Raw genomic sequence first — 26,496 nt, forward strand, 5'->3', positions numbered from 1 at the left:
GATGTTGCGCCGACCTGTGAAACCAATCTGAAGCCCATCTAACCTAAACTATTCCATTATCGTCCATATGTTTATCCAATGACCATTTAAATGCCCTTGAAGTTGGCGAGTCTACTACTTTTGATTGTCAGTTAAATTATCATTGTTTTTAAAAAAAAGTTCTATTTGTTTTGCGGGATGGTGTTTGAGAAAAGAATCTTTGGCCAAATGCTTGAGTAATGCCCTTTAATCTTTAAAGAGATCCAAGTTCAGTATGGTAATGTCTCGTTGGAAATTGGTACAGTGGTACTTCCTCTGTACTGCTTTGGAAGGTTCGACCTGAAACTTCTGCTCAAGTTTCTGAAATGGGGTTTGAGTTCATGACCTTGTGTCCATAACCAAGTCAACACTGATAAGCGAGCTGAAATATGCCATACCATTCCAGCACAAACCAGTTAAATCATCGTATCTCTGCTTTGGCTGATGCTTCCTTACGATCTATCACCCCAAATTTTATGACACATCTTGTTCAGAAATCATCTCCACACTGAATTGAAGGTCTTCCTGCTGCGTCTTCCTGGGTGCTGGAGGATGATTCTTACATTTTTTCTTGCCCCAGAAGTGTCGTGGCCTTCTGAAAGAGGTTTTTCTTGGTAACAGTGAGCTATGTATTTTGTGAGCATTACCTTCTGAAAAACAAGCACATTAGAGATTGTTAAAGAGAAGGTAACTTAATGCCAAGACCTTTTTTTGCCAATGTTGTGGAAGAGCTTTTGATGCTGGAATAATGAATATATTTATATAGCACTTTTGGCATGTGATTAAAGCATATCCCTTGCAATTAGCTAGAATCTGAATCATACAGCAAAGCAGGTGACCATTTGGCCCACTGCCTGTGCTAGCTCTTTTCCCCAATGCCTTTGCCATCTTTTCCCCCTGTCTCTTTCCCCCCCCCCCCCCCCCCCCCCCCAAGTATTCTGTTTAATTCCCCTCTAAAAGTTGTAACTGAATATGCTTATGCCCCCTTTTTCAGGAAGCACTCTCTAGATCGTACCTGCAAAAAGAAGTCTCTCCTATCCCCATTCCCACTCTGCAGCCAATAATAGCCAATCTCCATCTTCCAATGGCTGGCCTACAGACCAGAGAGGATAATTTCACCAAAACCCTTCATAAATGTAAAGTCCCCAATTAAATCTGTCCACCCTGCCCTGTCCTCCCCCTGTAAAGGAAAAGTGAATAATCCCAGTTTCCCTACCTACCCCCAGAAAACTGAAGCCCCACTTTTTTTGAATCCATCTGGTAAATCTTGTGCACCTCCTCCAAGGGATTGAAATCCTTCTGTGGTGCCCTAAATCGTATATTGTATTTTTGTGTGGCCTGACCAGTGCTTTATTAGAGGTTAGCACAACTATCTTGCTTTTGTGTATGCCACCTCTTAATAATGAAGCAAAGATCCCTTTTCACATTGAACATTAGTAGACAGCACTAAATAAGTGATTATGTTTAAGTGATTTATATCTTGACTGTCGTGATTCTATATACTTACCTTCCTCCTCATTCCCTGGGTCTTCATTAATGCGAGCTAAACTGGTGTTCCACTTTGTCCAGTTAACTTCATTGATCCTGATTTGAGAAATGATTTGAATTTTAAAATGAGCCAACTTTGATAGAAACATAGAAGTAGGAGTAGGCCATTCGATCCCTGAAGCCTGCTCTGCTATTCAATAGATCATAGGTGGGTCGAGTTGTGGATAGTACGGAGGGCTGTTCTGGTTTACAAAGGGACATTGTTAGGATGCAGAGCTGGGCTGAGAAGTGGCAGATGGAGTTTAACCCTGAAAAGTGTGAGGTGATTCATTTTGGAAGGACAAATTTGAAAGCAGAATACAGAGTTAACGGAAAGATTCTTGGCAGTGTGGAGGAGCAGAGGGATCTTGGGGTTCATGTCCACAGTTCCCTGAAAGCTGCCACCCAGGTGGATAGAGTTGTTAAGAAGGCGTATGGTGTGTTAGCTTTCATTAATAGAGGGATCGAGTTCAAGAGCCGTGAAGTTATGCTCCAGCTATACAAAAGCCTGGTTCGGCCACATCTGGAGTATTGTGTCCAGTTCTGGTCACCTCATTACAGGAAAAATGTGGAAGCATTGGAAAAGGTGCAGAGGAGATTTACCAGGATGTTGTCTGGAATGGAGGGAAGGTCTTACGAGGAAAGGTTGAGAGAGCTAGGGCTTTTCTCTTTAGACCGACGAAGAATGACAGGTGACTTGGTAGAGGTGTACAAAATGATTAGAAGTATAGAAAAAGTGGATAGCCAGAGACTTTTTCCTAGGGTGGGGAGGTTGCTATTACGAGGGGGCATAGATTTAAAGTGAGTGGAGGTAGGTTCTTTACTCAGAGAGTGGTTGGGGCGTGGAATGCATTGCCGGAGAGGGTAGTGGAGTCGTCCTCATTAGGGGCATTTAAGTGGCTATTAGATAGGCACATGGATGATAGTATAAGGTAGGGGTGGAGGTTAGATAGACCTTAGGTTCAGGGTAAAAGCTCGGCACAACATCGTGGGCCGAAGGGCCTGTACTGTGCTGTACTGTTCTATGTTCTATAAGCTGATCAACAAACTCAAAGCCCTAAACCCATCCTCCCACCATTATCCACCTTTTTAGAGCTATAGCTACCTCCTTGAAAATAATGTTTTGGCCTCAACCACTTTGTGGTAATGAATTCCACAGGCTCGCCACTCTCTCTCTCTCTCTCTCTAGAAATTTCTCTTCATCTCAGTTCTAAAAGGTTTACCCCTATTCTTAATTACCCTCCTCCACCACCCTGTCTTCTACCTTTGAACCAGTTCTGTGTCCAAATGGCTAGTTCTCCCTATAGAACATGTGATCTAACCTTGCTAACCAGTTTCTTTATCTTTTAATATCTAGAAGTCTATCAATCTCTTATCCTGGACATACTCAACTGAGACTCATACAGGCCTCTGGGTTAAAGAATTCCAAAGGTTTATCATCTTGAGTAAATCAATTTCTCCTTTTAGCTCAGTCTTAAATGACCACTCTCTGATTCTGAGACTGTCAAATGCATCTCTACCCTGTTGAGCCCTGTAACCACTACCTTCGTGGGACAGAACCACCACCCTGGTGATTTTGGTGCACTCAGTGGCAAGGATATCATATCCAATATCAGGTAATGGAACTGTAGACACTACTCCAGGTGTGGTCTCACCAAGACTCTACAGAACTGTAGCTAGACTTTAATGCTGTCCCTCTTGATTCTTTTACAATGAAGGCCAACATGCTAGTTGCCTTGTTAATTGTTCATGCACCTGTGTGCTAGCTTTCAGTGACTGAACAAGGACAGTCAAGTTTGTTTAGACATTGGCACTTCACAATTTTATCATTTTAAATTACTCTTCTTATTTTTCTCTACCAGAGTGGATCGCTTCACATTTTTCCACACTATATTCCATCCACTCACTCAACCTCCAAGTTCCCTTCAGTTGTGAGGAGGATGTAAAGAACTTTTTATTCCTACCTGTTTTTTGCATCATTACGTTTTGTTCCTACACCCAAATTATTGATCTAGATTTTGAAAACTGGGGCCTAAGCACTGATTCTTTCAGGACTCCACTAGTCATAGCCTGAGGCAGTACTATACTGCCTGAGGTGGTAGTTTGGGTGCAACATTAAACTGAGGCTTCACCTGAAGTTTCTGGTAGTTGCAAAAATCCCATGACACTATTTTGAAGAGGAGTAGGGGGGGTTATCCCTTGTGTTCCAGCCAATATCTCTCTTTGAACAGTGTCCCTCAACTCCTCATCTTCTGTTTACTGGAGCTTGATTTATACACATTGGCTGACATGCTTCCTGCATTACAACAAGAGGTGTATTTGCTGTAAAATAGGTCAAGTATGCTCTGGTTGTGAAATCCATCTTTCCTCTTTTGCTGGATCGGTGTTCCAGAGCATCTGACCTAACAGTATCATGGGTCACACCTTCAGCACATAGACTGCAGAAGTTCAAGACAGCTCACCCCACCACCCCAGGGCAGCTTGTTATGGGGGCAATACAATGCTGGCCTTCAAAGCCACACCACTATCCCAAAAATCAATACAAAGATCTGCAGAGTCTTAACATCCTTGCTTGCAGTAAATGTCCTAAATTCTGCACTACCTCTTTAATGGCACTCTTGCTGCTGGAGAGTGTTGGGGTCAGTGGGGTGGAGTAGTGGGTGAAGCTTTTTCCCTTCTGTGGTGAGACTTGTTCTCCCCATTGCACTCCTGACCTTTTTTTTTAAGAGGAGTTGCCCTTAAAAGAAATTCTTAATGCCCTAAGTGCAGCACCTCTCATTATTGATGTAGCACACCACCAGATTTAATGTTTTCTTTTACCTGATGTATCTCTTGCCCTGAAATATTTTCCCCAGTTGAAATTTCTTCTTCAGATAATTTGGTAATAACTTCTCCAGGTTCAGAATGGTTCTTGCTCTCTGGAATCAATTTGACCATTGAGGGAAGGGAACATGTTAAAATAAACACAGTATTAGCTTCCTCCACTTATACAATGAGAAGAACCAATAAGTCTTAAAGTTTTGGACCTGTTTCAATGTATAAAAATTTATTATTAGTGTGGTAGCACAGTAATATTAAAGTTTCAACATTCCAAGTTAAATTTCAATTGGACTAGCCATCTCACTATGGTTACAGAAACGGGTCAGAGACCAGGAATGTTGCAGTGAAGAACTCCCTTTGTCTCTCCAAAGCCCATCCACCATCTACAAAGCACACAGTCAGGAATTTCATGGAATACTTTGTGCTGGAATGTTCGAGGAAACTCCCAACACCATGCAGGATAAAGTAGCCAGCCAGTTTGATTGGTACACTGATCACTAGGCACTGCACCAGTAATCCAGAGATCTAGACCGATGCTATGGGGTCAAGGATTCAAATCCCATCATGGCAGCTGATTGTCTGTGAATTTGATTAATAAATCCAGCACATGCAGCTAGCACCAGTGACTCTGACCATGATGGCAATTGTTGATTGTCATAAAACTACCTCGTGTTCTTTGGGGGAGGAAATGTGCCATCCTTGCTGAGTCTGGTGAGTGTACGATTTGTGGGTAGTTACTGAACTGCCCTGTGAAAATGTCCTAACAAACCAACCGATAAAGGATAGGCAGCAAATGTTGGAATTGCCAGTGACCCCCATATCCCATGGAAAATTTTTGTTAAAAATACACCACCTTCCATCTTCCCTGTAAGCTGCATTGTTGCTCAGTGTCGTGCACACCAACTGGCAAGTGGACACATTGACTTCTGGCTCTAGTAGCTGCTGCTGTGCATAACCTTCAGAGATCCACACAGCAGGAAAAGATTGAGGAAACGTAAAGCACCTTAACCTTCACCTTTTGCTGTGTAGTGGCAGCAGCATGAACAAGACACACTGCAGCACTGTCCAAACCTGCAACCTCAATCATGTGGAAGGACAAGGGCAGCAAATTCATATGAGCGCCCCTAGCAAGTTCCTCTCCAAGTGCCTCACCATCCTGACTTGGAAATAAATCACCACTTCTTCACTGCTTTGGGCTAAACTCCCTGACAGAGTGCACTGATTTCAGTTGGACTACTGCCATGCAAGAAGGTGGGTAACCATTTGCTTCAAGGCAATTAGCAATGGGCACACAAATCGATGCTTACATTGGGTGAATGATTAGAAAAGCTTGGTTTTGTACTTGGGAGAAGGTGTTTTTGAATTGGTTTAGGAAAGCTATTTTTGTGATACATAATCTGATCACAAAATCTATTTTTTGATTACATGTCACGTCTTGTGAAGTTGTTCATGGCTTAATTCATTAGTTAATAGTGTAGCAACATAAACCCAAGGATTCATCTTAAAATCTAAGCGTACGCCTCCCCTTGGTAATTTGTTCTATTTTACCGTCTAGTTAGTGTGTGTCTCTCAGCTACCGTGATGACGTCTTGCATAAATTTTGACTCTGATTTAATGCAGAACTTTGAAGATAGCCAGGACCCTCTTCAGTCCTCTTTCACAGACCTGGAGGTCCCAGATCATGCCTTTGTCTGAGCTAGTGTTGGAAGGGAAGCTATAAGCTTTAGCATCTTGGATGTGGAAATGTGGCTGGAATTCCTAGTCCTGATTGTTGCACATTGAACATGACTGAAAGTGTAGGGACTTGTAGCTGGATTTCTGCTTTCGTCACCTGGCTTGCTAACTTTAGGGAGGCAGTGCTTGCTTTTCAGGCTTAATTCTTTTAGATTAGCGTATGAAATGTGGGTGTTGCTGACAAAGCTGGCATCTATTGTCCTGCAGTGTGATGAGCCACCTTGAAACACTGCAGTCCCTGTGGTGAGATACACTTCCCATGCTCTTTGGAGTGAAGTCCCATGATTTAGACCCAGTAACAGTGAAGGAACAGTGATATGGTTCCAAGTCGGGATGGTGTGTGGTTTGCAGTAGAACGTACAAGTGGTGTAAGGCCTCCTGGTCTTGTAGAGCTCACTGATTTGGGGAATAAGGGATGGCCAATTGAATGAGTTACCAGGAGGACAGCAGTCGCGCCCTGAGTGTAATCCAAGTGAATAGGGGTGAATGTTCATGAGGAGTAGTAGTTTCTCCCGATCCAAAAACTGTTGTAATAATAGGAGAAGCAGACATTTTTAGATACCTGTAGTTTCCAGATGTTCTTGCTCTCTTTGGAAATATTCTCCACGGTCTCCCCCATCAGTGCGATTAGCATGTTCAACAGGAGGATAAAGGTCAGGACAACATACAACACCAAGAGGAAGAGGAAGAGCTGTGGGTATTTTGCTTGTTTCTGTACTTCCAGATCACCCAGACCAATGGTTAGCTTGAATAGCTCTAGCAGTGCAGTGTTGAAACTGTCAAAAGCACTGCACCCCTCCTTGTCGGTGCATTTCTGAATCAGGGAGGCAAGTGCTGTTGGTGTCAGAATTTAGATTAATGTGTGAAGAAAGTGAAGTTCAAACTGAACTACCACCCATCAATCAGCAGGCACTGCAGTTCCACTCATGGCTTTGGATGGTCTTGCACCCCTCCTTGCATATGTTTGTGTTGTTATTGCCACCCGTCCAATCCCAAAATCTGTTTGTCTCTTCTTGCTTGCTTTCTGTCTCTCTCTTGCTTTCTTTCTCACTTGCTTTCTTTCTTTCTCACTCCTTCTTTCTCTCTCCTTTCTTTCTTTTTCTTTCCTGCTTTCTTTCTTTCTGTCGCTCGCTTTCGTGCTCTCTTGCGCTCCTGCCCTCTGTATGGAAAAACGTTTCAATGTGCCACTTCCCATAGCGATGCCTTTTTTCATTTCGACAAAGTTATTTGTGTCAAAGAGAAATGCAGTTTTATTTGTTCATTACATATGGGTGTTACCGTTAAAGTGATGTTGATCCTTTGCCTTGAAGTCACACCCACAGTGTTGTTTGGTTGTGAGCTCCAGGACACTGACAATTCTGGTGGTAATCGAGTTTAGCCAGGAGCAGCAGTTTGGGGATCTATGTACTGTGCAGATGCAGACAGCCTTTTAGCCATCCTAATGGGGACGAGGGGGGGGGGGGGGGGGCGGGGGGGGGGGGGGGGGTGAAGCTGAAATATAGAGGGATTGATATCCATGATGGAAAGGACACGGTCGGACTAGGAAGCTACTACATTGGCAGAGGGCATTGGAAGAATCATGAGACTTGTGTTTTAAAGTTCCATCAGGATCTGTTTTAGATGGCAAAGATATCACTTTAAATAACAGTTAGAATGCTGTAATGGAATTGGGATCAGTGAGTGTAGTAGGAGCTGGCTTAATGTGCAATGGAATAATCTCTGGGATTTTACATTTTGTAGGACCCTTACAGTTTTGACCTGTAGATTAAGAGAAACTGGAAAATATAACAGAAGATTTACCTGTGCTAAATCCAATTAGGAACAGTAAGTAAATAAACAGGAACCGCACAACATCAGTTAGCAGAATCTGAAAGAGTGAAAACAACTGATTTAGCAGGATCAATGATTACATTTCTTAAAAAAAAAAAACAGATTGGGAATGCTTATTTGTGTTCCCCAAATTAATCAGTACTACGATTAAGGGATGAAACCCATCCTTGGCCACTCTTGATCACTGCCTTGTCAATGGCCTGCCTTGGTCTTGCTGATCAGCTGTTGCAAGCTAAATGCTGTGGCGGGACATGGGGTTGGAGGGAGCAACGCCCAATGACTACAAAGGCAAAGACTGTGTGGGGTAAGGTCTACCAACGTTTAATTTGCATTGTGTATGGAGCCAGATTTCTTGTTCGCATTCTAAGCCTTGCTTTAAAAATGAACTGCTTTTCTGAGGAAGGATGCACTTGCTGTCAAGGGAGTGCAACAAAGGTTTACCAGGCTGATTCCAGGGATGGTGGGACTGACCTATGAGGAGAGATTGACTAGGTTGGGATTATTTTCATTAGAGTTCAGATGAATGAGGGGGAATCTCAGAGTCTTAAAATTCTAACAGTACTAGACAGGGTAGATGCAGGAAGGATGTTCCCGATGGTGGGTGTGTCCCGAACCAGGGGTCACAGTCTGAGGATTTGGGGTAGACCATTTAGGATGGAGATGAGGAGACATTTCTTCACCCAGAGAGTGGTGAGTCTGTGAGAATTCATTACCACAGGAAGTAGTTGATGCCAAAACATTGAATGTATTCGAGAGGCGGCTAGATACAGCACTTGGGGCGAATGGGATTAAAGGTTATGGGGAGAAAGCAGGATTAGGCTGTTGAGTTGGATGATCAGCCAAGATCATGAAGAATGGCAGAACAGATTCAAAGGGCTGAATGGCCTCCTCCTGCTTCTATTTTCTATGTTTCTATTTCCAGCTTGGAACAATTGCGGAGCAGTGCTTCAGCTTAGAATTCTATCTTTGTTTAAATTTCCCTGTGGCATTATCCTTCCCAATCTCCACAGTCTCCTTTAGAACTGTTTTGAAGCCTGTTTATAAAACCCCACCCTCCTTGCCTCTCTACAGGCTGTGCCTTCTGCTGTTTTGAACTAAACCCTATTCCTCATTAAATCCCACCGCCATTTTAAGAAAACTATAAAGCTCTTGCATGATTTTGGGTTGCCATCTTGCATCAAAGGTGTCACATGAAATGCTAGTTGTTCATACAGACTCTTCCTAACTTTCAAGTTTTGAAGAAGGGTCACTGGACCTGAAATGTTAACTCTGATTTCTCTTCACAGATGCAGCCAGACCTGCTGAGCTTTTCTGGCAATTTCTGTTTTTATTTCAGATTTCCAGCATCTGCAGTTCTTCTGAGGTTTTTTAAACTTCCTGACTCTCCTTGGTTCGGTTATATCTCCTGGCTATCTTGCTGTGACTCACTGCCCTCCATCTCCAGCAATGTCTGTGTCTTGAAAGACGTTATATTGTCCCTTTCAAATATTCTCCTTGCTCACTTCCATTATCATCGTCTCCCACTTGGTGCAGGAGTATTTCAGAATATAAATATTGCTGAAAAAGAGATTTAGATTCACCGTGAGCAGGACACAGGAATGCATTTGAAAAGAATACACTTGAAATGAGGAGAGGCTGCTGATTGGTTGGGCTGTTGTTGGTATGGAGATGCAGCAGGAACAGGCAACTGGTAATCTTACTTCTCAGACCAGGAAGGTAGACTCTGACCAGGGTGTTGCCATGGTAACATAGCAAAATGCAACACCCTGGTCAGTGACCATTCATAGTGGACAGTGTGTCAATTGTGCTGAACGAGCCAGAGCTTGCAGACTTTCGAGTGTGCACTACCATTGAATGTGATTGCCAATGGACAGCAATTAATAAATAAACAGGACAGCGCTGATATTTACACTGGAAACTAAGATTCAGTCAGTTGTGTGGTGTGATGTATTTGCATGTACTAGAAGTTGTATATATTAATACAGGATGCTGTCTTCTCTCAGCAAAAAGAACTTGTTTTTAGATTGACAAAATCCATAATCCCTTTTGTACAATCTGTGCTGCTTTGCCATGGCATTGCCTACCTGATCTGAGAGCCAGGACTGATTGTGAGCTGTTCTTGCTGCCTCTCCATTGCTAAAATGGCCCATATATATAAATTGTGCGTATAACTCTCCGACTCTAAAACAAAAACCTTTTGACTTAAAGTACTTCATCCATGTTTTTCCTCTAAACGTAGCTTTGAATTGTGTTAGGCTGGTTTTCAAGCTCGCTCTCACCTTCTGCAGCATGACGCTATAGATACCCATGCTCTGGAACCCTCGGGTGTAATACAGGATATTAATCCAGCCGAGAACCATAGCCAACACCCGTACTGCCAGTTGGAGCTCCACACCTGCCCAGTTTAATATGGTGCATAAAACTGCCAACCCAAGCTGCAAAAAGCTGAAAGGAAAACAAAACCATTGTATTTATGCCAATCTAAAGCACTGCAATGAAGTACTTTTTGAGGTAGGTTTGCTGTTTTAATGAAGGAAATTGGACAACCAATTTGCAGGTAGCAAGCTTGCAAACAACACTGATAACCAGCATTTTTTTTAATGTATTAGCTGATGGATTAATTTTAGCCTCTGCTCACTTCACACCATGCAGCATTTCTTGAATACTGCTGTCTACTGTAAGCCTAGATTTGCAAACCGAAGTCTTAAAATTGGTGACCTTGTTCGGAATGATAGAACCTACTTGCAGCTGAGACTATTATGGGTAGTCCATGAGACCCCTGATCCAAATATAAAAGATGATGTTTGGAGTTGATGATTTGGGCAGCTAGTTTGTTCCAGGAGCTTCACGTTTCCTTGCAAGGCCCTCACCATCCAGTTCAGGGAATATATATTGCTGTTCCTTCAGTCTGACTGGGACACTGGAACTCCCTCCCCAAAGGCATGCGACTTCTCCATGTGGACTACAGCCATTCAAGAAGGCAGCTCACCAACATCTTCTCAAGGGTAAGTAGAGAGACATCAGGCAGACGGTGATGCTCACATCTTGCCGATGATTTTGTTAAGAAAAGGACTATCTTGGATGATGCAACATTTCTGATTGCCAGCGTAGATTATATCCAATGGAGCCCAATTTTTTTACATTTTGGTTAACAACAAGGGAATCTTGTCCTAATCCATTCGATGATAAAAGGTAGTGTTACCATAGTCCTTCTAGATGATAGATCTACTCTCAGTAGAGAGAGACACGACTGGTGGTTCACCTTTAGGTCACCATACCTCAGGTGAGGGGAGAAGTTAAAGGAGAGAGTCCTTCACTGTTACCTTAGCCAGGGTGAAAGTTGAACTGACAATGTTGGCACTACTCTATATCGCAAGTTAGTCGTCTGTCCAACTCAGCAAAATGACCAGCCCCTACCCAACAATTCAACTATTGAAAGGTACACTTACAACAGGATGTGGAACCATGCATCTGTCATTATTGATTGAAGGTCAGAAAGTCTCAAGCGGGCTATTGATTCTACCTACAAGATTTTTAAAGAAAACATCTTTAATATAAAGTCAAATCATACCAGTGCAACCAGAACTAACACAAAAACCTCAAAACTAATCCAGCTCATTTTATTTTAAAAAGGAAAGTAAATATGAAACAATGGAATCTTAGGATGTGGGCAATGACTGGAAAGTTGGCCAAGATTGTTGTTACTCTTTGCTCATGAGAAGTTGACAGACAGCTGCCTTTGTAGTTTGGTCCACACTTTCACAGAGGAGTTGAGCGAATTACATTAATGCAGGTCTGAAGTCATTTGCACTAGATTAGGTTAAAACTACCTCCCTGAAGGACCTGTTGGTTTCTGCAGTGACCAAGCAGCTCCAAGGTCACTGTTGCTGAGACAGCGCTAGCTATTTAACCTAGATTTAATTGAATAATTGAATCCAATTTGCAAATTACCATTGTGACATGTGATCATGTCTTTGGGTCATTGTCTGAATCTCTGGGTTCTTAATCTAGTGATGTGAACATGTTGCCACTGTGATTGTATTAACAAATGACCAGCTTAAACCAAATCCAACTTTGTGATATGACAAAACCTTATCTAACCCTACATTTATTGCAAATAACCAACAAATTTATAATGCAGCATTACACAACACAAAAATATGGTAAACTACAAGTTCAACCAGTTCACTACAATTGTGTACAATTCAGTTTAGTTAAGGTCAACAGGTACTTAAGGACTCCATGAAAATCTGTCAAATCAGTACAGGAGTTACCATTGATAGCTTTCTCTTGCCCTCTGTCTCTGTCTCCACGTGATCAAATTTTTCATGACTCCACAGAGGAAATGCCGTCAACAGTCGTCCTGTTGAGGCTCCTCAGAATCCTATTTCTCTTCTCATTCATCCAAACCATTTTTCCTTTTTGTTTAAAAAGAAGGTTCAGTTCACTCTGAGGTCATGTATCTCACCTGGAAAGTCAATCTCATGAACATTGATCACACCTCCTAAGCTGGCACAAAACTACTTTGGTGATGAGTAAAGTTATATACAATTAGTGTTTAGAATGGGGGTAATCTTATTGAAATATACAAAATTCTGATTGAGGTTAATGGGTGAAATGCTGGGAGTATATAACCTTGCGGGAGAAACTAGGGGTACATTGAAAAATCAGGGGTCTTCCATTTAAAATGGAGATGAGAAATTTCTTGAGGGTTGTTAATGTCTGAAATTCTCTTTCCCAGAGAGTGTTGGAGTTGGGTCAATGGAATATATCAAAGCTGAGCTGGATTGATTTTTTTTTGATGTATGAGGGAGTTGAGTATTATTGGGGACTGGTGGGAAACTGGAGTTGAACCCACAATTAGATCATTCATTACTTATCCCATCAAGACCACTCTGGCAGTGAAAGGTCTACTCCTCTCTCTCGTATGATTTCCTGTTAAGTACTCTTCAGATGTAGTTCCACGAAAGTCACGTTTGCAAAACATCCTTATTCCTATTCTCTGACCTTCTTATTATGCGGGCTAACAGACTATATGCCTTTCTAATTGTTTATTGTCCCTTCTTGCAAAGAAACACAACATAGGATAATAATTGTGTTACTTACTTCTATGATAAGTAAGGCAAGAGCCCACGTTAAAATTAAAACTTGTCCACTGAGTTTGCCCAATGAGGTGGATGTGATGTTTGTCTGAAACTGAAAATATAATACATTCAATGCTGACAGTTTATTTGATCTGATGTATCTGCATGGGATGTGGGCTTGGCAGGGTGGGTCACCTCAATCCTAACCCTAATTTTGTCACCTCTCGTCACATGGGCAGATTCCTGATGAATTCACATCGGTAAGAAGCAGCAAAATCCCAAAAAGTATTGCAGTGCCATACAGCTGGCTGGATATTTAAAGGTGGGAAGTTTGTGTCTCAAGTTCCATTGGGGAAACAAGCACAAAAGCCCTAGGCAGACCCTTGCGTGCAGTACAGAGGGAGTGCTGCATTATTGGAAACATTATCCTTTGAAGGAGTTATGAAGCTGCATGCCCTCTCCTACTGCAAAAGATCCCACACCATTACTTCATGATCCCCAGTGATCCACCCAGTGTTTATCCTTTGACCAATTTTTAGGGGTTATTGTTATCTAAGTGTTATCAATTTTGCCATTTGTGAAAAGTTGGTCTGTGCAAAATAATTATAAATAAGAGATAAGTTTGGAGCTGGAGGAACACAGCGGATCAGGCAGCTTCAAAGGAGCAGGAAAGCTGACGTTTCGGGTCAGGACCCTTCAGACTTTTTTCCTCAGACCTGACCCGAAACGCCAGCTTTCCTGCTCCTCTAATGCTGCCTGGCCTGCTGTGTTCCTCCAGCTCCACACTGTGTTATCCCTGACTCCAACATCTGCAGTTCTCACTATCTCTGTGCAAGTTAGTTGTTGCTTTTTCAACATTACAACTGTGTTCATAAAATACTTTATTGGCTGCTAAGCACCATGGGGCATCATTATCTTTGATAAGAATTTGTTTATAATGCCAGTGAATTTCTTTGAGAGATTGTGGGGTGGGGCTGTTTGCTTTCTCACCAGCAGGTTGGTGAAGGTGAAGGTGAAGGTGAATGTGTGAATCCACATTGTGTGAGATGCAGATCATCACAGACCTAACCAAGTACAGCAGGTGCTTTGGGGTATTATATTTGGGATGTTGTGAGGTAGAATAGAATCCTTACAGGGTGGAAGCAGGCCATTCAGCTCATCAAGTCCATACTAACCCTCCAAAGAACAACCCACTCTGTAATCCTGCATTTCCCATGTCTAACCCACCTAGCCTATACATTCCTGAACACTCTATGGGCAATTTAGCATGGCCAATCCACCTAACCTGCGCATCTTTGGACTGTGGGAGGAAACCGGAGCACCCAGAGGAAACCCGAGACACGGTGAGAATGTGCACAGGTTGTGAGGGGTATTTTATAAATTAAATGATGTGGAGGTGGGGTAGTCAGCACCAAGTTATAGTCCAACAGGTTTATTTAAAATCACAAGCTTTTGAAGAGCTGCCCCTTTTGGAAATGGCAAGTCTTTTAAAGGAACTACTCACCTTATTTGCATGACACTCGTCGTCATAATAAATGGCCGTAAAAGTGATAACATAACACAGATACAGGAGGCAGTTGACAGTGAACATGTAGACCGCAAATTTCTTCCACTTTTGCTCAAGTAGAGCGTTCAAAGGTTCCACACAGAGCAACATGTGCCTGTTCTAAATGAGGTGAAGAGAGGGGAAAAAATAAGACTTTGTAGCACGGTATCTAAAGGAATCTGATGTGTTAAACTATAGAAACATTTCCTCCCTATAAAATGAAGTGAGTGCTGAGGGCAATGTGACATCTTTGACCTTGGGTGAACAATGGGTGTTGACACTCTATCTGCTTAACCTCATGGGATTGAAGGAATTGGAAGAAGCAGAGGAACAATGAGAGAAATACTTTGATAAATCAAGTACAAGCATAAGAAAGGAAAGCTAAGAAAGAGCCGAAAGGAAGTTTAAGCAAAAAGTAAACCATTACTCCCTGCAGGCACTGATACTGCAGTTTCCACTGGTCTCCCTGCATTGGAGAAGCTGGCATTGTGAGAATCTAAATATTAAAAGAGGTGCTCAATTTAATCACCTAACTTTCTGTCATGAGTTTAAAGGGGCAGTTAGTGTGCAAATGTAGCAACTTGATAAAACAAAAACAAATTCCTGGAAAAGCTCAGCAGAGTTAGGAGTTAACGTTTCAGAGGAAGGGTCACTGAACGCAAACTGTTAACTCTGATTTCTCTCCACAAGTGCTGCCAGACCTGCTGAGCTTGTCTAGCAGTTTCTGTTTTTGTTTCTGATTTACAACAATCTGTAGCCTTTTTATTGGTTTATGACTTGATAAAACTGTTGGGAAGGTCAAGAGTGAGATACAATTTTCACATGGCTAGCACGAACATCCAGCAACTTTTGAAATTTGCAACTCTCAGGTGTCTATTTATGATATACACATTAATTATGCAGCATTTAAACCACTGTGACTTTCAGTAACAGAGGCTATAACCATTGAATGTCATAATTATGAAGAATTTGCCGCAATGTAAAGGCATTCTGCTTCATTAGTGTGTTGGTATTTATACTTGGTGCAAGCCTTCTGCACTCCATCTTTCATCTCGGCTTTTCAGCCGTTTCTTCTACCTTTATCACCATGCAAGTTTAATTTCCTTATGAAAGCATCTCAACCACTTACCCAAAGTACTTGCTGTGACAGTGAGTCTATGTTGTTCTGCCGAGTAAGGATATTTTTCATTTTCCCTCTTGGATTTATTAGGAATTGTCTGGTATAGTTTTGGATTAGGAATGGGAAGAGGCCATTCAGTGAGATCATGGCTGATCTGTGGCCTAACTCTATGTACCCGCCTTTAGCCCATATCCCTTAATACCTTTTGCTGAACAAAACATGAGCTCTGTCTCCACTCTCACCCTGTTCAAACCATTTGTAATTTTAAGCGTATGAACATATGAATTAGAAGCAGAGCTGACTTAAATTAGCTGAGAAATTAGGTTAAGGGCTGGGCTAGTACAGATCAAATATTGCACTTTTAAGGAGATGTTTCAGAGCACTCAATATGCATTCGACACCATCTGTTGCTAACCAAGGAAGTCTGATAGTGTCAAACTGAAGAAAACCAAGTCAGAATTCACCTGACACTAGGTTGTAGTCCAACAGGTTTATTTGAAATCGCAAGCTTTCGGAGTGCAGCCCCTTTTTTTATAGGTGAAGTGACTGCTGACTTTCTCCACCTAGTCCAACACTGGCACCTCCACGTCGAAGAAAGCCAAGTTTATAATTCTGCAATGGTGGGGAGTAGGTCAGAAGATTGGACAAAATATAGATGACAGCAAAGATTAATAAAGGAGACAGGAATGAGTGCAGAGAAAGCTAGCAAGAAATATAAAGGTGGACAGTACATTTCGATGGGTCTTTTAAACACTGATCATCTAGAGAGTCTGAGCAATTAATAATGGTCAATGAAGCAATGAGATGAATTGAAAGATTTTCTTTGTCTGAGGAATGTCTCAGGAAAAGGGTGAGGGAGACTTATTGGAACCAAAGTGCCCTGGCCCTAGTGGACTTCATTCTGAGGTGTCTAAAGAAGTGGCTGTTGAGATGATAGATGGATTGGTTCTAATTTTCCACCATTTCCTGGGTTTTTAGAAAAGATTGTGTCAGATTTCCAGTAGTAAACGTGACTCCTCCGTCCAGGAGACTGTCAAAGCAGAAGACTGCAGGCTGGTTTGGTCCAGCATCTATCGGGGGCCGAATGCTGGAATCTACTCGAGTTTATAGCAGGACTGTAAAATCTTAATGTAATCCCATAGTCAATGTGGATTTGTGAAAGGGAAACTGCTTGACTAATTCAATAGCATTCTTTTCAGGGAGTGACAATCAACACGAAAAATGGAGATAACAAGGTGTGGAGCTGGATGAACACAGCAGGCCCGGCAGCATCAGAGGAGCAGGAAAGTCTGGACCCTTCTTCAGAAATGGGGGAGGGGAAGGGAGCTCTGAAATAAAGAGAGAGAGGGGGGAGGCGATGACGGAAGGTGGATAGAGGAGCAGATAGGTGGAGAGAAGACGGACAGGTCAAGGAGGCAGGGATGGAGCCAGTACAGGTGAGTGTAGGTAGGGAGTTGGGATGGGGATTGGTCAGTGAGGAGGGAGGGGCAGATAGGTGAGAGGGAAGTGTTCATCCACACCTTGCCATCTCAGACTCCAGCATCGGCAGTTTCTACTATTTCTGAATGAATAATGGAGAGCCAATTACATAGATTTCCAGAAGGCATTTGACAAGGTGCCACATGGAAGGTTACAACATGAAATGGCTCATGGTGTCAAGGGTAATGTATTATCACGGATAGAGGATGCATTAGCTAATAGGATGCAGCGGGCGGGTATAAATGATCACTTATATTTGACAGATGGTGTAACCAATGATCAGTGTAGCTTAAATGAAGACTTGGAGAAAAGTAAAGGTTTCAGTGAGGTGAGAGGTAAACTGTCTTTCAAATAACTGTTTCAATTCTATCCCATACCATCAATTATTTTTTTTTTGGTCAAAGAAAATCTACTGATGCAGAAATGATGAACTGGAAGTGTCAATTTCAAGTAGACTTGCCTGGATTTTTGTGTTAAACACGACAACATTCAGAACGGAATTCTCCTCCAAAGTGTCCACTCCAGTGACATCATAGAGCGATGAAGAAATGGGACCATAAGCCCAGTCCGTAATTTTCCGAGAGAGATCCATGTGCTCCTTGTCTTTCATTTCTCTTCTGAGGATACTTCTGAATATCTGCAAGGACAGAAAATGTCATCTCCATCCATTGAAGTGTTTTATAGAAAAATCTACAACCACAAAGACATCAGAAAATGAAGAAGGGTCCAGACCCGAAACGTCAGCTTTCCTGCTCCTCTGCTGCCTGGCCTGCTGTGTTCATCCAGCTCCACAACTTATTAAGCACAAAGATATTTTGTATGACACCTGTGTTCCCTGATCTACATTGGGGCTTCAATTCCTTCCACAGCTTCACCACCTCCCTATCTCTAACATCCTCCATGCAACCTTTATTACCTTCTGAGATCTCTCCTCCTCCAATTCTTGTCTAGTACACAAATTCCAGCATTGATTTTCTTTCGTTCTCATTCTTTCTGTCTCTGTCTCTGTCTCTGTCTGTCTCTCTGTGGTAATGTTGTGATGGGGATGTTAAGCCACTGTCTTGGAATCTGCAGAAGGTAGCTCAGACTCTCGATACTGTCAAACTGGACTGGAAGGATTTCACCTTTTAAAGGACATTACTGAAACAGTCTGGTTTATGGTGAAAGTCTGCCATAGTCTCCCCTCTGCATCAGCAGTTACCTGCTAAAGTCCCACACCTCACCCTTCAGTAAATAGTTTAGGTTGAATGCAGTTAGTGCATTATTGAAGGGGATGGTGCTCTGTTGAAATGCTGGGTTTTGATAAGACTTGAAATTGAGGATCCCTCAGTTGAACCCAAGATCCCATACGTTGTCCTAAAGGAAAGGGGGAATTCCCTGGTGTTCTGACAAATAGTTATCCTTCCACTGACATCACTGAAAACAATATCTAGCCAGCACAACATTGCTGTTCGTGGGAGCTTTCAGCGCCTGCATTGGCCACTGTATTATCTATACGAGAGAGGACAAATCACAAAACTTCTACTTTTATTACTTAAGTACTTTGGGATAATGAGATGTTGTGGCAGGAATGATAAGAAATGCATGTTGACAATCTGGTAGCTCCTTAGTCACTTTTACTGATTCCCAGCTCTTTGTTTCCAGATGTAAGTTTTAAATTGAATTCAAATTTCAAAATGCCTACACTGAAATCCGAATGTGCTTTCTGAATTATTAATGCTGTGCTCTAATCCCATCAAGAAAATGGTATATTCTCTCTTTTTTTTTGGGTTTTTCATGCCTAAGTAATTGAGTATTTTTGAAAACATAAAATTGCCATACTCCCAGAGGACCACTCTCTCATTAGAGAGGGACAAGCAAAGAGTAGTGAGTTTAACTTGTGGGTCAGTGCACCTCAAGGTGAGGGGAGAGGTTGAGAAAAAGATTCCTTCATGGTAACGTCAGCTGGGATGAGAAATGAGCCCTCGTTGACCCTCTGTATTGCTAACCAGCCATCCAGCCAACTGAGTTAACTGACCCCCTTTTGTGTGTGGATAATACATAATGTTTAACTACACATTAACATACCTTTCAATAGATGAATAGTGCTGTTTACTTTGACAACCTGTTCATACACAAAATTAAAACATTGACACCCTGCATTGGGGAATCCAAGGTGCTCCTCATGGTTTGGCTGATCCTGTGGGATGGGAATGGGGGAGCAGGACTTTCTGAAGGCGAATGGTGAACAGAGGTCATGGTCCATATTCAGACCATTGATGTAGTAGGAGAGAGAAATTAGGTCCTGCAAGCAAACTGAGTTAAGTAAGAAATTGAAGAGTTAGGTTTGAAAGGTAGTAGTCTCTGGGTTACTCCTGCTGCCGTGCAGTAGGGAGTAGATGGATGGAAGATTACAGCAGATGGATTGGTCGGGTTAAATCTGAATAGGACCAACATCCACATAGGGAGATTCACTAAAGCAGCTGGGATGATTTTAAACTCAATGGGTGGGGATGGCACATGGCTGCGAGGGGCAAGAAGCTGAGATGGCATTCATACAGCGCAGAAAGAGGCCCTTCGGCCCATCAAGGCTGAACCAAATCTCTGAAGAGCATCCCACTCCATCCCTGTAACCTGGCATTTAGAATGGTCAAACTACCTAACCTGCACATCTTTGGACTGTGACAGGAAACCGGAGCACCCAGAGGAAACCCCCACGGATGCAGGGAAAATGTGCAAACTCCACACAGTCACACAAAGCTGGGATTGAACTCTGATCCCCGCGTTCTAAGGCAGCAGTGCTAATCGCTTGGCTGCCCAGGAATTAAAGTTAAAACATGAGTGAGTGAGTCTGGAAGGCAGAGAAAACCTTATCCAGCTAAGGATTCAGTTTAGCATAGCGAAATGGAATGTATTTCGATGCAAAGAGCCTGAGGAATAAGGTAGACATGCTGAGTGAACAAGGAGTTACATGGGGGTGTGATATAACTGTGACTGAGAGTTAGCTGAAAGTTGGGCAGTTCAACATTGCTGGTCAGAGGGAATTCAGTAGGAAGGGGACAGTAGAGGAGCGGGAGGTGTTGCAGGGACTCAGTTACAGCAATGACAAGAGACAATACCTTAAAGGATCATCAAATGAGACCATATGGGCATAACTAAAAACTACAAAAGGGGCAAGCACACTGCTGGGTGTGTAATACAGCCCCCAAACAGCAATGGAGAGACAGAGGATCAGCTATGTCATCATATTTCAGACAATTGTAAGAACTATAAGGCAGTAATAGTCGGGACTTTAACTACCCAACTATTAACTGGGATAGTTTTAATATTCAAGATAGAGAGGAAACCAAACTCTGAAATTGCATCTCGGGGAAGTGATTAGAAAGCTGAACGAGGGAGAGAGCAGTTCTGGACTCGAATATCCAAGAATGTGCCTGAGCAGGTGGAAGGCCGATCAGGAGGGGAGCATTTTGGAGATGGTGACCATAATGCAATTAGATTTGGGATATTTCTGAAATAGGATAATGATCAGCAAGGAATAAAAGTTCTAACCAGGGAAAGGCGACTTCTAATTAAGATAAGGTACAATTTGGCACAAGGGGACTGCAAATGCTTACTTGATGATTAAACTATATCCGAGCAGTGGGAGGCATTTGAGGAGGGAATAGTGAGAGTTTGGGGCAAATATGTTCCTGCAAGAGCAAGGGAGGGACTAAGACAGGGAAAGCCCTGGGTGTCGATGGATGCTAAAGGTCAGGGTTTAAACAAAGAGAAGCTTATGGCAGATATCAAGGGCTCAGTATGGCCGAGCCCTGAGAGGAGTGTAAAAAAATATAAAAGGGGAAATTAGGAAAGTGAAGGGCACGTGAGTGAGCATCAGTGGATGGAATAAGGGAAACGCCAAAGGGATTTTAAAATCTATAAAAAACACAGGAATGATGAGGGAAAGAGTAGAGCCCATGAGGGAGTGTGGAGGTTGTGTGTCTGTGTGTGTGTCTGGAGGATGAGGACACAGTCCTTAATGCATACTTTGTGTCAGCCTTCACCATGGAAAAGGACATCACAAGTTTAGATCTCAGGGTGGATGGGCTGTGAAAAGACACTAACATCGAGAGAGGAAGTACTAGAGAATTTAGCAGCTTCAATAACGGATGGACCTGCAGATCTGCATGAGCTGTGCACCAGGCTGCTGAGGGAGGGGAGTGAGGAGATATTCAGGAGGCCTGGCAGTAATTTTCAGACACCCCCCCCCACCTCAGGCGCAGGTGAGGAGCCAGAGTGTGTGGGAGAACTGTTATCATTGTCCTGTTATTTACAGAAGGGAGTAAAAGATAGACCAGGAAATTGCAGGCCAGTCAGTCTAACCTCAGGGATGAGGAGTTTATCTGAAAGATCGAATCAAAACTTTAGCTTGCTCTGTCTCCATGGATGCTGTCTCAACTGCTCTGAACTCCAGCATTTGTTGTTTTCAGCAAACCGCTGTATCCTTTAAACATATGCAGTATACAGTTTGGTCAACAGAGGGTGATCTTACACCATGAAACAGTGTATATTAGTTTAGTGAATGGAGTTCCCTTTTGACTCGTACACTCAGTGTAGCTATCAACGGCTACTAACTCCTAAAGTGTGAATGTGTACACATTGACCCTGCCCGGCTGTGACAGCCCCTCTGATGCCAGCGAAGGTAGATGAGAAATTGCTGCTCTATAATACAGACCCAGTGCCCGTTCTATAGAGAAATGAAAAATTCTTGCCTCAAACTTGCCCAGTTTGCCTGCGAGCTGCAATGGGGTCAGTCCTTTTGCATTCTTTATCCCTTCCAGCTGGCTCTGTTTGTTTTCAATCAGGATCTTGTTGTACATTTCTGTAACGACCTCTGTGTTCTCCTCTGTGTCGTCTGCTATAGTAACCAGTGCATGTAGGACTGTATTTCCCCTGGAGTCCTGCTCTCCAACATTTATTCTTGGGTTGTTCAGGAGAAGTGTAACTATCTCTGGTTGGTTGGTACAGGCAGCTAGAGCCAATGGCAGTTCACCTGGGTGAGGTATAAGGTATTAGCAACAGTTCATCCTACATTTCTCACCTCCAGACTCAACTATTCCAAGAGTTCTTCCCTCGTCTGTCACTACCTTTCTCCAATCCAAAATTCTTGGATTATCTAGAGAAAACATGGAGCCTTTTATCTGAGCAAGATCCCCCTATTCCCATCACCCTGTGCTCACTGACAATATAGTGTCTCCCAGTCTGATGACATCTCTCATTGCAAACACCACCAGCCTCTATCACTGAGGGGGTGAGTTCCAGATTTCCACGATCCCTTTCTGGGGCATCAACTGGTCCCAACTTTAATTTGAATTTTCTGGACTCTTCCCCCCTCCCCGCCCTATCAGAGATAGAGAAGGAAAGTACTTAAAACATCCTTTTTTAATATTTTAAATACCTCAATCAGCTCAGCCCTCAACCTCCAAAATCTGAGAGGCTACAAGCCACATTTGAGAGCTCTCCCTGTTTAACCCTTTCAGCTCCTCATCTATCTAGTGAATCTGTTTGGCCCTCCCTCGCAAGGCCAGTATTTTCTGAGGTCCGAGCAAGCCTTTCAAAAAGAAATCCCATCGTTCTCATTAATCCCAGTGGGCCTGGAATACAATGCCAACACCTGTGCACAGTCTTTTATAGATGTATATTTACCCAAATTCCTATCTCCCCTACATCCCCAGACCTCTCACCAGTCAGTAAAAAATACATTTGCATCAGTTCTATGACCCTTTGATCTTTTACTTATAGATTCAGTGTCTGATACTCCCTCTCTCACTGACACCTGAAGGAGGAGTAAGTCTCTGAAAGCTTGTGTTTGCAAATAAACCTGTTGGACTATAACCTGTTGTCGTGTGATTTCTGACCTTGTCCACCCCAGTCCAACACTGGCATATCCACATCACCTCTAAACACGAACAGCATGCAGGGTGGGAGGGAGAAATTGGAGAATTTGGAGAATATGTTTGTCTGGAATCTGAACTGGTTGAATGCTCGGCCAGATTTATATTCCACTGTACACTGTTTCTCCCCACCACTCACCAGGTTTAAACATGGAATAATTCTCCAAATTCTCCAATTTCTCCCTCCCACCCTGCATGCTGTTCGTGTTTAGAGGTGATGTGGATATGCCGGTGTTGGACTGGGGTGGACAAGGTCAGAAATCACACGACAACAGGTTATAGTCCAACAGGTTTATTTGCAAACACAAGCTTTCAGAGACTTACTCCTCCTTCAGGTGTCAGTGAGAGAGGGAGTATCAGACACTGAATCTATAAGTAAAAGATCAAAGGGTCATAGAACTGATGCAAATGTATTGAATAAACCAAAAATGGTTAGCCGACTCCCTCCTGTTAAATCTTTAATCAGTTAGAAAGGAGATGCAGGTTTCCATTGATTAAAATGCAAATCCCAGGATTTCTTTCAAGTCACTGCCCTGAGATAACTAAAGGTTTTATCAGTGTATACAAGAGGTGACATCTCAGCTCAGACAATGCATTTTAGGTGTGAGGCCTTGTTTAGAACCTGAAGAACTGCTGATGCTGTAAATTAGGAACAAAAACAGAAATTGCTGCAAAAGCACAGTTGGTCTGGCAGCATTTGTGAAGAAAAAATCAGAGTTAACGTTCTTGGTCCTGTGACCCTTCCTCAGAATCCACAATGCCCTTAGGGAGGGGATTCCAGGATTTTGACCCAGCAACAGTGAAGGAACTGTCTGGGATTTGCATATTAATCAATTGAAACCTGCATTTCTTTTCTAACTGATTAAAGATTTAACAGCCATCTTAGGTTTGTTCAGTACATTCGCATCAGTTCTATGACGCTTTGAACTTTTGCTTCTAAATTCTGTGTCTGATGCCACCTCTCTCACTGACACCTGAAGGAGTGAGGCTTGTGTTTTGTGTTTTCAAATAAACCTGTTGGACTATAACCTGCTGTTGTGATTTTTGACCCTGTTTATAGAATCACACAGCACAGAAACAGACCCTTCGGCCCAACTCATCCATGCTGACCAGATATCCTAAATTAATCTAGTCCTATTTGCCAGCATTTGGCCCATATCCCTCTAAACCCTTCCTATTCATATACCCATCCTGATGCCTTTTAAATATTGTCATTGTACCAGCCTCCTCCACTTCCCCTGGCAACGTTTTCTATACACACACCACCTTCTAGATGAAAAAGTTACCTCTTGGGTCCCTTTTAAATCTTTCCCCTGTCACCTTCAACCTATGCCCCTCTAGTTTTGGACTTCCCCACCTTGTCTATTCACCCTATCCATGCCCATTATGATTTTATAAACCTCTATAAGGTCACCCCACAGCCTCCGACGTTCCAGGGGAAAATAGCCCCTGTCTATTTTTCTGAAGAAGGGCCTAGGCCCGAAACGTCAGCCTTCCTGCTCCTCTGATGCTGCTTGGCCTGCTGTGTTCATCCAGCTCTACACCTTGTTATCTCAGATTCTCCAGCATCGGCAGTTCCTACTATCCTTGTCTATTCAGCCTCTCCCTTTAACTTATTGTTTTTAGTTAATTTTTGGAATGTGGGTATTGCTGTCTGGGCCAACGTTCACTGACCCTCTGTAAGTGCCCTGGTGAAAGTGGGGGTGAGTTGCTGCAATCCATGCGGTATTGATTTAAAACCCAGCGCTTCCCCCCCCCGCCAATGCTGAAATGGAGCCAGTTGGAGATATCTGACTCTGTAGCAGTTTCAGAATGTGCACAGAGAGAAACTCCCTGGTAGTGCTCTTCCTATCTGGCTGCTATTCTCTTGTGACTTCCTGACTGTTTGAAGTTCAGGCTCATCACACCATCTTCTACTCTCATCGTTTGTTTCTTAGAATCAATGACCTTGGAGGCTCCACTTTCTTCCACTTCTGCAGGAATTCCCCTGCTGCTTTACTAAAGGATCCAGGCCCGTGCAGAGGCATTATTTGAATGTCAATGGGGTGTGTAGAAGGTGAGTTGTTTGAAGGTTAAAAGAAGTGGATACGCAGTAGCATTGTCAGTACCACAGTGAAAGCACGGTACACCATTTACAAGATTCACTGCACTAATCATGCAACTTTGTTTGACAGCCCTTTCCAAACTGATGATCTCTAGTGTGACCTGGGAGGCACAAGGGCAGCAGATACATGGGAACGCCACCCCACTGCAAGTTCGCCTCCAAGCCACTTACCATCCTGATTTGGAAATATATCGCCGTTCCTTCAGTGTCACTGGGTCAAAATCCTGGAATTCCCTCCCTAAGGGCATTGTGGGCCAACCCACAGCACATGGACTGCAGCGGTTCAAGAGAGACCCCTCCCCACCCCCCCAAAAAAAACCCCACCACCTCAAGGGGCAATTAGGGATGTGCGGAGTGACACCCACATCCCTCTACAGTGTGTTGGGTTAAAATTGGGTGGTGTTTAATTCCGAAAGGCAACTCACCAAAGTAAAAGCAGCCGCGACGCTTTCTACTTGGCCTAAAAAACCTCCCATTGGCTTTGATATTGACATCAGCCCCTTTCTCCAGCAGAAGTTTCACTATATCTGGGCGGCGTCTCTCGATTGCAATGTGGAGGGCTGTCTGACCTTCAAAACAAAAGGAAAGGTCTCAAATCTAAGAATCTGTTGTTTCTTAGCATCAAGATAGAGTTGGTCCTTTAAAAGCCTCGTTTCATTGATCCCTTCCCAAGTCCTCTTGAGTACCCCTACAAACTATCTCCCTTACTCCCGTCCCTCTCAAGTACCTTCTCCAAAACCTTCACCTTCCTCCTCCACCGTTTACTCATTGCCCCGTTTTTTCCCCCCTTTCTGCACTTGACCTAATCAAAGGGAGATTTGAACCACTGCACATCTTTTCAACCTCGTGCTAACTAACTCTCTCCCATTCCCCGTTGGTTCAGAGCCTGTACTAAGTCAGGAGAATTTTGCTCCCCACCTCCAGGCACCGCCCGCTGCTCCCTCGCCACCCACACAACAGACCTCAAGGAATACTTGGAGGTGACTTGATAGAGGTGTTTAATTTTATTCAAGCTTTTCCCCAGGTTTACAGAGTGCCAGAGGCAGACAGTAGGGGAACCTGGGCAGCTTTCTGATCAATGGGTGCCTCTGATTAGGGGCATTGTGGTTATGAACGATGGGGGGGTACTAGATCAGGGGCTGTGGGACAGGTTTGTGATTGGTTATTGATGCTCTGAGTGGGTGATGATATTTGGGGGGGGGTGGGGTAGCTCAGTAATTGGTCAATCCCACAGCTCAACACCTTATCAGCAAATAGAGGGGGCAGTGGGAAAAGGGGAGTGGAAAATGGTATTGAAGCTTATTCAATTCCTTTACATC

At 43.1% G+C, this 26,496-nt stretch overlaps 1 protein-coding gene across 1 annotated transcript; it reads right to left on the minus strand.

The window, feature by feature from the left end:
• Positions 1 to 211: 211 nt before the first annotated feature.
• LOC109912670 (transient receptor potential cation channel subfamily V member 3) lies at positions 212 to 25,946 on the minus strand. The gene is made up of 13 exons (XM_048612334.1): positions 25,886 to 25,946; positions 25,603 to 25,746; positions 21,892 to 22,172; positions 17,619 to 17,795; positions 14,518 to 14,679; positions 13,036 to 13,125; positions 11,379 to 11,452; positions 10,209 to 10,374; positions 7,900 to 7,966; positions 6,662 to 6,933; positions 4,366 to 4,463; positions 1,526 to 1,602; positions 212 to 668 (listed from the first exon to the last, which is right to left on the minus strand). The coding sequence occupies exons 1-13, from the start codon at positions 25,944 to 25,946 to the stop codon at positions 493 to 495; spliced, it is 1,845 nt and encodes a 614-aa protein (XP_048468291.1). The 3' UTR covers positions 212 to 492.
• Positions 25,947 to 26,496: the final 550 nt, after the last annotated feature.

Source organism: Rhincodon typus, chromosome 26 (assembly GCF_021869965.1).
Source record: "Rhincodon typus isolate 14 chromosome 26, sRhiTyp1.1, whole genome shotgun sequence".
Lineage (NCBI taxonomy): Eukaryota > Metazoa > Chordata > Chondrichthyes > Orectolobiformes > Rhincodontidae > Rhincodon > Rhincodon typus.

Coding starts and splice junctions, on each gene's coding strand:
- LOC109912670 (XM_048612334.1), bottom strand. CDS start 25,946: ATGAGTAAACGGTGGAGGAGGAAGGTGAAGGTTTTGGAGAAGGTACTT. Junction 25,747..25,885: donor GGTACTTGAGAGGGACGGGA/GTAAGGGAGATA, acceptor TTTGTTTTGAAG/GTCAGACAGCCCTCCACATT. Junction 6,934..7,899: donor CCTAATTGGATTTAGCACAG/GTAAATCTTCTG, acceptor TGACACCAACAG/CACTTGCCTCCCTGATTCAG.